The sequence below is a fragment of the Dromiciops gliroides genome, chromosome 4 (genome assembly GCF_019393635.1).
Source record: "Dromiciops gliroides isolate mDroGli1 chromosome 4, mDroGli1.pri, whole genome shotgun sequence".
In the NCBI taxonomy this organism is placed as follows: Eukaryota; Metazoa; Chordata; class Mammalia; order Microbiotheria; family Microbiotheriidae; genus Dromiciops; species Dromiciops gliroides.
This window is the reverse complement of record NC_057864.1, coordinates 384,030,404-384,043,080: the sequence shown is the minus strand read 5'-3', so window position 1 is coordinate 384,043,080 and position 12,677 is coordinate 384,030,404. Positions and strand designations below refer to the sequence as shown.

Sequence of the window (12,677 nt, the reverse complement as noted above, 5' to 3'; positions counted from 1 at the left end):
TGAGGTAGATATTGTTATTATGCCCATTTTAAAGTTGAGGAAACTGAGGCAAACAAAGGTTAAGTGACTTGCCAGAAGGCATATTGCTAATAAGTGTCTTGGGCTATATTTGAACTCAAGAAGATGAGTCTTCCTGACTGCAAGCCCTCTACTCCATCCACTGCACCACCCAGCTGCCAAGTTCTATGGTGATAATTTTCCAGGCTTTTCTTACGGGGTTGCTGAGAGAATAGAATGAGCTGATGTTTGTGAAAACATTAAGCTACAAAATATTATCAAATGTACCATATGATTATGATTATAACAACAAAAGGCCAGTGGACAGAGACACCACTCATTTAGAAGCATAAATTCTGTTTATTAAACACCTCAATCACATCACCCCCCAATACCTGCTGAGACACTGACTTTTTCAGAATTAGGATGTTAAAAGCTACCCTATATACAAACAGAGGTCACTAGCACTGCTGAGCTGAGTTCTCAGGGGCTTTGTCTTTCCTCCTCTTTAAATCTCCACATCACTTACTCATGATGCCTGATTGCCTCTCATAAGGGGAGCTGAGAGACAGTCCTCAGTACTCAGACTAATAACAAGAACATGCAAAGAACCAGAAGTCACCAAAATAATTAGCAGGTACATTGTAATTAGCAGACATTGGTCAAGGGGGAACATTCTTAAATATATGCTCACTGAACAAGAAAAGGATATCAGTCTATCACTGGAGTAAAACATCTGACTATAAAACTGGAAAACAAAAGAGTTTCTGCCTTGAAGATATCTGTCTTTTCCTATAGACAAACTCAGGTGAAAAACATTTAATCTCCCCTCTTGTGATAGTTCTTCCATGTTTGTAAGAAGTGCTTTATTTACAATGCCTGGCGGATAGCAAGTGCTATACAAGTGTTTTGTTATTATTAACCTTCTCAAAGTCAGATTGTAGCTGTGTGTTTGGCTCACATGGCCCTCACTCCTACAATAAACCCTCTGGCCTCTAGTTTCTTGAAATCTTACCCTTCCTTCAAAGTCCAAAGTGGTACCCGGTGTGGCAGGAAACATTCTCTCACCACTCTCTATCAGAAAGTGATCTTTCTCACCTCTAATTTCTTACAGTAACCTGGCTGGTCCTATCTTTTTCCCCACCACTCATCATACTAGCATATATCATTGTTATTTGTTTACATGCCAGCTTATGCCAATTCCATTACAAGTTCTTTGAGAAGAGGGTCTTTAGATCACACCTATCTAAATCCTTTGAGCCTAGCATGGTGGTTTGTATAAAATGGGTACCTAATAGATAGAATTGAATTGAATTCAAAGGAAAGCAGAAATAGTAGTGATGTGATAGACCTGATGCTATTAACTTAAATGAAAATAAGCAATTTGAATTCCAAGTGTTTTAAGTTGTTTGGGGCATTAGTGTAGGCCTGGAAGTATGAAGTAGTGAGGAAAAAAAATTGGTTTTTTGAATAAGAAAATCTGACTTTGCATTCTGGCCCTGCCGCTCGACACCTGGATAACCTGGGGCAGCTCACATCACTCCTTGGAGCCTCAACTCATTGGTGAAATGAATTCTAAAGCCCTTCTGTCTGTGACATTCAAGAATACAAACTGCTCTGGAAATGGTTCCCTTCCCCAACCTCCCACAAGCTAGGCTGGTCCAGCTGCTGTCATTTTCCCCCCCAGTGGTCTATGCTACTGCTCATTGACTGAAGCTGTGCTACACTCTAATACTACTGCAGTGTCCCCAAAGTGCTGACATTCTTTCAAAAGCCAATTTTGTTCTTACTTCCCCATCAGAATAGTCAGGCTCACTCTTTTTTAAATGCCTGCTTTCAACAAAGATAAAGATTTACAGACCTCTTCAGAGAAAAACAACATCAAAGTTCTAAGGCCAAGCACTAGGCTAAATACTGGAGAGAGAAATCAAGGCAAAGATGCTCCCAGTCTTGAAGGAGTTTGAACTCTAATGGGGAAGACAATGCACAAAGAACTATTGTACATGGGATAAATGGAGATAACTTCATAGGGCAGGCACTCCCCCATTGAACTAGAGGGGTCATAAAGACTCTATTCAGCAACTCCACTTGAAAGGGAAAGGTGTTGAAGAGTCTCTCAAGTACCATTCTGGAGCTGATTAACTTTGTCCTTCGCTGATCACTGCATGGGATCATAGCCTTAAAGATGGAAGGGTTCTCTGAGGTCATAGAGTTCAATATCTTCTTTATAGAGATGAAGGGACTGAGGCCCAGAAAAGTTAAATGATTTACTCAAGGTTATATAGCTAGCAAGTGTCAAAGATGGGAGCTCAACCCAGGTCTTCCAACTTCAAAACTAGCGTGCATACCGCTCTACCATGACATTTCATTATGGATGTTATTAAGTTCCAACATTGGATTTCTACACATTTTAGAGACTAGATATTATTTATACTGACAACTCACATTCTGAACTACCATGTGTAAGCCATTGTTATCTCCTCTTACATAAAATCAGATATTTTATACCTGCAGCTCATTCTTATCTGGAGATGTGGAAGACATAAAGTTAGTAGACTCAGTATCATTAGGGAAATAAAAAGAGGGACTAAAAAAGTAATTCTCCCTTTAATAATCTCAGCTAACTTAAGAGCTCTGGTTATGTCAAGTGGGTATTTCTCACAAATATTAACAGTACTGATAATACGGGCAAATGAGCCATATGATTGTTATCAAAGAATGAGCAGCCTTTATCAGTATATAATAGGAACAAAAAAGAAACTTTCAGCATCCTGAATTCATTGGCTGCTATTAATTCAGATTTTGAAAAATTTACAGTTTCTGCACATTGAATTTTCTATCTTATTTCTCTAACTCCCTATTCCTATACATAATTCTACACATACCACCACTGAAATCCAGTCACCAGATCTTTCCACCAATGGCATTAAAGGTAGTGGATCTAAACATGGATGAACAGCATCCTCTCACTGTGCCCTGGGCAGCTAGATGACACAGTGGATAGAACACAGGGCTTGAAGTTAGGAAGACCTGAGTTCAAAGCCAGTCTCAAACACGTCCTACCTGTGTGACTCCAGGTGAGTCATTTCACCCTGTTTGTATTGGTTTCCTCATCTGTAAAATGAGCTGGAGAAGGGAATGGCAAACCCCTCCAGTAACTTCACCAAGAAAACCCCAAATGGAGTCATGAAGAATCAATCGTGACTGAAATGCATGAACAACAGCACCAACACTTTGTCTTGTGCCTTCTCCTCTGAGACTACCATAGCTACTCTTCATGTTCAGCCTATGTCCCTAGTTATTTTTATATTTCCCCCATAGGATATGAACTCCTCCAGGGCAGGGACCATGACTTCCTGCTTTTTTGGTATTCCTGGGGTTTAGCATAATGCCTGGTACCTAACCTTCAATAAATGCTTACTGACTGATTGGCTGATCAATAAAGAGGATTTGGACAATTAGAGTCAAAGCATTCTCCTTTCTCATTCTTTATAAAACTCCCTAGGAGTCCAAATCCTGGACTGAAGAAAAAAAACATCCATGCAAGTACAATCTGCCTCCATTTCTCCCTTGCTCCTGTCACATTTTAAACAGTCAGTCATCCCATGTCACTCAACAAGCATTCATGAAGCATTTCCTATGTGTCAGGCACTGTGCAGTTAAGCAATGTATACACAACATAGAGTAGATGGTGGAAGGTAACCTACGAGAGAAGGGTGGGGGGAAGAAAGGTGGAGGTGGCATCTGGGACAGGCCTAATATATTTTACTTGTTTGTGTACATATGCTGTCCCCGTCAATTCCCTCTCCAGAGCATAAGTACCATGAGGGCTGAGTCTGGGATAATGTTCATATCTGTATTCTTAGCACCTGACACTATTAAAAAAAAAAAGTCAGGAGGGGAGGACTGTTTTTTTGTCGGGGGAGAGACACTGAGCGCTAAGATATATGATTTCATCAGTGCAGGGGAATTCTGCAGTAATCGGAAATCAACAACTTATCTCTAACTTAATAGATTTAGAGAGAGGCCTGAGGCACTGAAAGATAAAGTGACTAACCTGTGATCACCCAATGAATGAATCAGCAACTCTTTATTAAGGGTGCACTCTCTTGAAAGCTCTGTCCTAGGTGCCAGGAGATAAAAATACGACATATAGAAGAGCCTCTGCCCTCACATTCAACTGGGTAACCAGTATGAATCAGATGCATGACATAACTCAATTTTTTTTTTGACTTGAAGGAGAGTCCTGTAGCCATGCTCTCATCTCATCACTGGTCCATTTCTCTGCACATTTATGGTCCAAACCTGTGATTACACTAGTACAGGCAACTCCTGATGAGGGAACTTACTCTATAAACACAGGTCAACACTTGTCCTGCAATTTACACACTTAGCCTGCTGCCCAGGACTCCTTGTACATGTCAGACATTGTGCTGGGGAAAACCAAAACCAAAACTAACCAATCCTTGCTCTCAAAGTGCCACAAGGTCTAATGGAGAGACAAAATGTAAACAACAATGTACAAACAAACCATATACAGGACAAGTAGGAAATAACAAACAGAGGGAATTCTAGAATTAAGGGGGACTGGGAAAGGCTTACCATTTGTTTGCATGTAGTGACTTATGACCTTTCTTGTGCAGTTATTCATAGGAAAATTCCTATTAAAATACTCTAGTATGCTAATTGCATATTAATTTATCTGTGATTTAAATTGTATTATCCTAGCCACTCTTAGGATGCTCTTGATTTAAAAAAAAAAAATCCCATCTATACAATGAAGTTAGATGAACTACAAATTCCGGATTAACTCTTTATCTAGTTCCACTACTGTCCCAAATTGGGACTATATAGGATACTTTAAAGGAAAGATGGATGGAGAAGGAGCAACATTTCAGCAAGTATTTTAGGCCTTTTAGACTGACTTCAATTTCAAGAAAAACAGATATTTAAATGCAATTATCCATCCTGGTCCTACAGGAAAAATGATGAACCACATACCCTTTTGGTAGAGACCTTGGGGGTGGTGGAGGCAGTGGGTGAGAATGTTGCTTTTACCTTCGGTTCTGATCAGTTTTGCTACAACTATGTTTCTTTTGTTATATTTAAATGCATTTACTGCCTTTGAGTCCTCATTAATTGAGGATGAAGGGGCAGCTAGACGGCATAGTAGACAGAGCACTGGTCCTGAAGTTGGGAAGACCTGAGTTCAAATTTGACCTCAGACACCTACTAGCTGTGTGACTCTGGGCAAGTCACTTAATCCCAACTGCCTTAAACATCCCAAGTCATCTTCATTCATCCTGATAATATATTTTGTCACTGGACCCAGATGGCTCTGGAGGAGAGAGTGAGGCTGGTCAGACTTTGAACAGACCTTCCCCACTTAAATCCAATTCATTGTAAGTCATGACATCTGTCATGGTCCTCTTCAAGAATGAGGGACAAAAAACAATTGAGGATGAAACCTGTCTGAATTGGCAGAATAACTGAGGTATAGAGTATTATATAATAAACAAATTTCTATTACTTCCAATGACTTTGTCTAGTAAAAGTCTGTATCAGGAAATGACTATGGCGTAAGGTACAAAAGGAATAAAAATATAAAATAATTTTTAAAAGAAAAAAAAAAGAATTTATAAGTGAATACCAAAACCAGCCAACTCCTAACCCCTTACTGACTACCTGACCTACTTCCAAAGGAAACCCCATAGGTATTTTTCCCTCAATTCAAAGTGTGATTAGGTAAAGACTGGGGGAGGTGGTGACATGCATTAATTCATGGGTTTGAACATAGATGTATTAATAGAAAAAAAAAACGAAAGAAAGAAAATGAATTAATAGGAAGGAAAAGCAAAGCAAAATAATAAAGAAAAGAGAGAGTTCATACAGGACTGATTTGTGTAGCAGATTACACAGATTAGATCCATTAAATCTTTTTTTTTTTCTTTTCCTCTTCATAATCCCCAAGCACACAATATTTGCTTTTCTAGGGGGAGAAATCTGGTATAACCTGAGGCTGGTATCAACGTATGTTTACATATTGTATTATAAAGTCTCAAAGAAATTCCCTATAATATATGAAAAATGTTCTTTTAAAAATTCCATTGCAATACTTGATTTTATGTCACCAAGCACACAAGAAATTTTAAGCTCATCATGAATAATAAAACAGAGATATAGGGATAGACTGGACCTAGGATTTAACTGGACAGAGAAATTATAGAAGGACACTTGGTACCAATGAAGGTTGGTACCTTTTCTGAAGTTCATACAAAGTCTTATAATTTCCTAGAATACAGAGTGATTGACTTGCTCAGGGACACATAGTGATACCTTCTTCCTTCTCCCCTCTGCTACCTGCTGCCTGGGCTCAATCCCTCTCTCTATCTCCAATTCTCACTTTATACCATAGCAGAGATTTTTAATGTTTTTTTGTGTCATTGACAATCCTCCCTCCCCATCCTCCAAACACATTGGTAAACTGGTAAAGCCTACGGGCATCTTTTAAAATTGTAAAACGAAATCCAGCCTGGCAGAGACATGATGGATTCAGGGTGCAGAATAAGACGTATTTTTTTTTTTACACTGTAAATAAGGGGATTTGTTTTGCTTGACTATGCATATTTGTTCCAGGGAATTTATTTTTCTTTTTCTTTTTTTTCCAATAAGCTGGGGGGTAGGAGAGAGAGAAAATAGATTTACTAATTTAAAAAAACACACAACCACAGTATATTTTTTAAAAAATGAGCAAGATTACCAAGGATTCAATTACACTGAAATAGTTTTCAAAATATTTTTAAAACAAGTTTACTGAATGCCAGTTAAAAACTCTTTCCCTTGCGTCTGTCCAGGGTAAACTCTGTTAGATCATAACTAGCAGTGGTGAGGTAAGGTAAGTTGCTAGTCACTGTCTCAAACCCCTTTTGCAGGTTCCCCCAAGCCAGGATCTTGTCACCATCTCTCATAACTCTGACCTTTTGAACCCTACTCAAAACTGAACTCTACCCAAATTGTTCTTTGTCCCTTAGAATCTATTTCAGTTTTAAGTGCCAGGGGAAGACTGATTCTAGTATTCCTCTGATTTGGAGATAAATCATAGTTCAGAACACTGTACAAGATAACCCACCACTAGAATGGACATGTAATTCTATGCTTCCATTCAGGCCTAATTTTTTTTTTTAAAAGAGACAGAAATTATAGAGGGAAACCTAAAGTTCTGGGTAATGTTATATAGAACAGACTGGCTTTTATATTATTTTATACTGTGAAAAATAATAGGGAGATTCCTTAAACCCAGCCTATTCAAAGTGCCACAACTTTTAATTAACAGAATTAAAATTGTATAAAACATGTGGGTACTAATTATTAAACTTTCTCAATCAGAAATTTTTTATTACCATGTAAGGTGATTTTTTTAAAAAATGTATAATAAAAAACAAATCCAATGAGTACCCAGTACTTGAACAAATCAATTTCTTTAAAATTTCATAGAAAATAATAGATTTTTGAGGTGGGAGATAGCCTTAAGGATCAACTATTTAATTATTACTAATCATCTACTCTTCTGGTTTTATGAAAATGCTAACTATATTGAAATGTAAAATATAATGCAGACAAATAAAAGACCTTAAGATCCAATCTGTTAAGCAACTGATATAATTTGGATGAACCTCTAACCCTTTCTCTTGTACATAATTAATTTTAAACTGCTCACATTTCTATAAGATTTTACAGTTTAGAAAGTGAATGAGATATATTATGATGGTAATTTTTTTTAAAGCTGGCATTTATATTACAAAACTCTTTACATACATTATCTCAGTTGTCTGGAGGCATAAGGAGGTAAATGTGTGCCAATTGTCACATTTGATCCTCTCAATAGCCTTGGTAAGGAGGTAGTATAGCTATTATCATCTCCATTTTACAGATGAGGGGAAATGAGAAAATGAAAATAAGACTGGAATTGGAGTTTAGAATCACATAGAGAGTCACTGTCACAAGTGGTCTTTGTAAAACTATTTTTTTTGACAGAATGCTTAAAATCGATATCTGATTTTTCTATTGCTTAGACTTAAGGGGGAAAATAATTTTTATTGCTTGGACCAATAATTTCTGTCCACTAACCTGTAATCTGTAGTACTGCTAGATAGCTGTCTAAGGACACTGAGATTTTAAGTGACTTAACCATGTTGTTCCAACTAGTCCTTGGAGGAGTGAGAGCCTGAAACCAGATGTTCTAACTCTTGTCATTTCTCAAATTAATCTCTTAAGAGACATTTACCACAGGCAATTCTAGGGTTTTAGAACTTTATGGAAGCTTTTTTTAAAAGTTTCAGCAATCTAGAGACAAAAGTGCTAAAACTGATCTCATTTGTCAGATAAGGTAAAGGGCACACATCTATAGAGAACAAATTTTTTTTTGGCTAAAATATGCCCTGATACAAATTTATGTATGTAAAAATAAAAATAGTACAACTGTTCGTCTCTGAATATTCAAGGAAAAGTTATTTTTTCTGACTGTCCTAGAAATAATGCTGCTTTACCAATCTCCCAGAAATAAAAGCATTAATTAAAATTCTCCTGCCTCAAATAGTTGTTGTGGTTTTTCCAGTAGCATCTTTCTTTCTATTAAAGAGAGAAAGACAGATAGCGTTTATTAAGCCCTTACTAACTGTCAGGGTCCATGCAAAGCACTGAGGAGACAACTATAAGAAAACAAGATACTGTCTACTCAAAAGGACATTACATTCTTCTATTAAGGGGAAGACAAAATGAAAAGGAGCTGGCTCCAAGGGGCAATCTGTTAGTGAGGAGATGAAGCAGTCCAGAGAGTGAGTTGAGCTGGGAGTTATGTATGTCTGTGTCTGTGTAGGGTTTAGGGGCGGAGGGGAAGGGAAGGGTTGCTTATGAAATGGCCATAAGGGAGAATAAGAATAACTAACATTCATAAGGAACTTTAAAGTGTTAAAGTTTGCAATTTTTTTACATGTACCAAAAGAAATAATGTATATTAAGAACTCAGCAATCTTTAAAACACTGTATATTATCCTATAATTTATTATCATAGTTAATTTTGTTGTGATAACAAAATGACCTCTACATTACATACAGGAAAATTTTGACATCATATCTTTCTTCCCTGGGAGGTTTGGAATTTTTCTCATTAAAAAAAAAGATCTTTTGACAAAATGAAAGAAAATGGTCATTTCTTTCACATTTTTAGGAATCCATTTTCCTTCATACAGAACAAATGAATCCTATTGGATAAAGTAACACTGTTTTCTCAGCATCATTAATGAAAGTCAAAGGCAACTTACTTGATGTAGTACGGCACTGTGTTGTGTGAAACAGACCTCTGCCATGGAGGCTGGACAGAAGCTGAGGAAACAAAAGAAGACATTATAACATTCAGCCTAAAAACTCTGCACTTCACTAAAAGCAACGGAAGCTGGTTTTTATATCAAATCCGAAGTGTTCCAATTTACTTGCCAGGTTCCTGTAATCATCAAATCCACTAGGATTAAACTACGATACAATGTTATGGTGTCAAAGATTTTTCTGAGGCAAAGCAAAAACCAAAATGTTCTTTCATTGTTACCCCCAAGAGGGATAAATATGTTATAACTAGCTGGAAGATGGCTGAAATTTTTTTCTGGTTTCCACCATTAAAAAAATGAGTGATGGTATATGTTTTTAGAAATTATGAAGAGGGGCAGCTAAGTGATGCAGTGGATAAAGCACCAGCCCTGGATTCTGGAAGACCTGAGTTCAAAAAGTTCTTACCAATGATACCCCTACTATGTCCACCAAATTTTTTGACCTCCATATTATAAATATTTGTCTATAATAAGCATAATGATAATTCCCTACATCAGAAATTAACCTTACTGTGAAAAATTACTCAAAAAGGGAATGGAAAGCAAGAGTATAGTACATTAAATTACTCATAGGGCCAACTGATTTCTTTTTGGCACAAGACTAACGGGTTAGTGTTAATTTGAAAGCCTAACCAAATGGGCCTTTTATATAACCCATGGCTTAAGTCCAAATGATAAGACAGCTAAAGATTGGAAGCAGCAGGGGAAATCAATTAGTAAATTAATTAAGGCCTATTTATACTCCTTTTTCAACTTTAATTATTTGTTTGAATGAACTAACCTTCTCAGCCTCCATTAGTATCATTAGTTTCTGGCAGTAAAAGGTGATAAACTGAATTTTCACAAGGAAATGTGAATTTCATAATCTCATTTTCCCATCACCCCTTAATCTAGGTTTGCCTTTTGTTTTCATAAATGATAGCTGGAGGGGCAGCTAGGTGGTGCAGAGGATAAAGCACTGGTCCTGGATTCAGGAGGACCTGAGTTCAAATACAGCCTCAGAAACTTAACACTTACTAGCTGTGTGACCCTGGGCAAGTCACTTAACCCTCACTGCCCCACCAAAAAAAAAAAAAAAAAAAGACAAATGATAGCTGGACCACAGCTTAGAGTGTCATTCAAGCTAATAAATGATTTTCTTAAATAGAACCATGACCCTGACCCTGATACATTTTAGCCTATTATTTTCTGCTTAATTTAGTTTTTGAATTATAAAATACATTCAATTTTGGAATATTATTAAATTTTATTTAAATATTAGGGCACTTTAGATTATGCAAATACTCAGTAAAAATTTAAACTAATTACAATAAAAAGTAGCATGTGATTTTCTTCATCAAGATCAATAAGAGTAAATTTAACATTAATATATTGAAATATAATTTACTAAATGATTATGCTAGAAAAAATTAGGGAAAATTCAAATAAAAGGAGTCAGAATGATGAGAACCATATAAATTGTATAAAAGGGTATAACCTAGGTTATAATTAAAAAATATTGAATTCTGATTAGTGATAAAAGCTCAAGAATAAATACTGATTTGACATAGAACATAATATATTTTAGTTTAAGTTAGTTTTAAAAATCATGAAAAGGCAAGAAACAAATGAAGTCACAACTATATTATTTATGCCAAGAGATTTTCATAATATGGCAACAAGCCATGCCAAAAATTTGACACTTTACTTAATGAAACCTGAATTAAATAGAATATGTCTAAGGTGTGTTTGTACATTTGTCATTTTTCTAAATCTATTGATAGTAGTGTGCAAGTTTTTTAAAGGTATGGGGGTTCAGTTTTTAAATACCCCTATTCTCAGTAGATGTCTTTTACAATGCCTAGTATATAGTGGACAACAATAAATGATTGTTGAAATAGAATGAGAAGAAAGCTATCATGTGTATCTGTCTTTAAATCTTCTCTTCTCTTGGCTGAATATGCCTCATTCCTCCATTATTGATGGGAGAGATTTTTTACACATGGATATGTCCAGGTTTGAATTATACTTTTGAAATCTTGATAACAAGTAACTTTGAAATCATATGATCGATTATATGATAACTAATAACGGCTATTTTTGTTTGTTTACGTTTTTTGGCATGCAATGAGGGTTAAGTGACTTGCCCAGGGTCACACAGCTAATAAGTATCAAGTGTCTGAGGTCAAGTTTTTAACTTAGGTCTTCCTGAATCCAGGGCTGGTGCTTTATCTACCACACCGCCTAGCTGCCCCATAACTTCTATTTTAAGGGGAAAAAAGAACAGAAAAATTATTTTTTTGTGTGGAAAAGTTCATGTTGGTAATACATGTGAGCTTTGCTCTCTGTGTATAAGCTATTAGATGAAAAAAAGTTAATATGGCAGAGAGACAAAATGAATGGGCATTTCTTAAGAGCCTACTATGGGCTAAGCACTGGAGAAACAAACAGAAAAAGAAGACAGTCCCTACTTTTATTCCTATGCTCAAAGACTTCACAATATAAATGGGGAAAACAATATTGGAAAAGGTTCAGGGGCAAAAAGATTGGAAGGCCTGCCGGTGGGAAGGTTTTCTTCAATGGCAAGGCCCAGGAGTCATTAAGTTTCACTAGAGTGTATGTCAGGGAAAATGGATAAAGGACCACCCATGGGAAGGGATGAAGTAGAAATAAATATTGGGATAGAATAGGATTATGGGTTCCCTCCAGGAAAGGTAAGGGTCCAGGAGGTTCCGTCTCAAGGTAGGGAAAAGTATTGCCCTGCTGGGGGCCAAACCCTTCTGGAGCTTTCTAAGCTCCAAAAGTGGGCTTTGGGGTAACCAAGGAAGAGGGGGAAATGGACACCTTGCTTAAAAGAAAGTTTAAAGAATAGCAAGTTGTTTCATTCCATACTGGGATCCCTTAACCATTAACTCTTTTATTATGGATTTAAGTAGATACAGAAGAATTTCTAGTGAAAGAAAACAAAAGAAGAATTTAACATAAAAAAATTATGAGTTCAGGGGCAGCTAGGCGGCACAATGGATAGAGCACTAGCCCTGGATTCAGGAGGACCTGAGTTCAAATCCGACCTCAGACACTTGACACTTACTAGCTGTGTGACCCTGGGCAAGTCACTTAACCCCCTTTGCCTCACTGGAAAAAAAAAATTATGAGTTCAATCATCTTTATTATCACTTACTAGAGAGAAAATGCTGAGAATATGGTCCAAAATCTCGATGGGCTTCCTGGAGCTGCTTAAGGCGGTCTTCCACTGAAACCTACATGTATCCATTCAAGAAAAAACAAACAAACTGAGTTTTGAAAGAGAATTTTCTTTAA

The 12,677-nt window shown here is 36.7% G+C and overlaps 1 protein-coding gene across 3 annotated transcripts in view; it reads right to left on the bottom strand.

Annotated features, from left to right (window-relative positions):
* Positions 1-12,677, bottom strand: part of UTRN (utrophin) — a 705,722-nt gene that overhangs the window by 129,789 nt on the left and 563,256 nt on the right. For all 3 annotated transcript variants that reach the window (XM_044001726.1, XM_044001724.1, XM_044001725.1), the window contains 2 exons: positions 12,538-12,616; positions 9,318-9,378 (listed from right to left, as the gene is read on the bottom strand). In XM_044001726.1, coding sequence (XP_043857661.1) covers positions 9,318-9,378; positions 12,538-12,616 — 140 coding nt within the window. The remainder of the gene's footprint in view (positions 1-9,317; positions 9,379-12,537; positions 12,617-12,677) is intronic.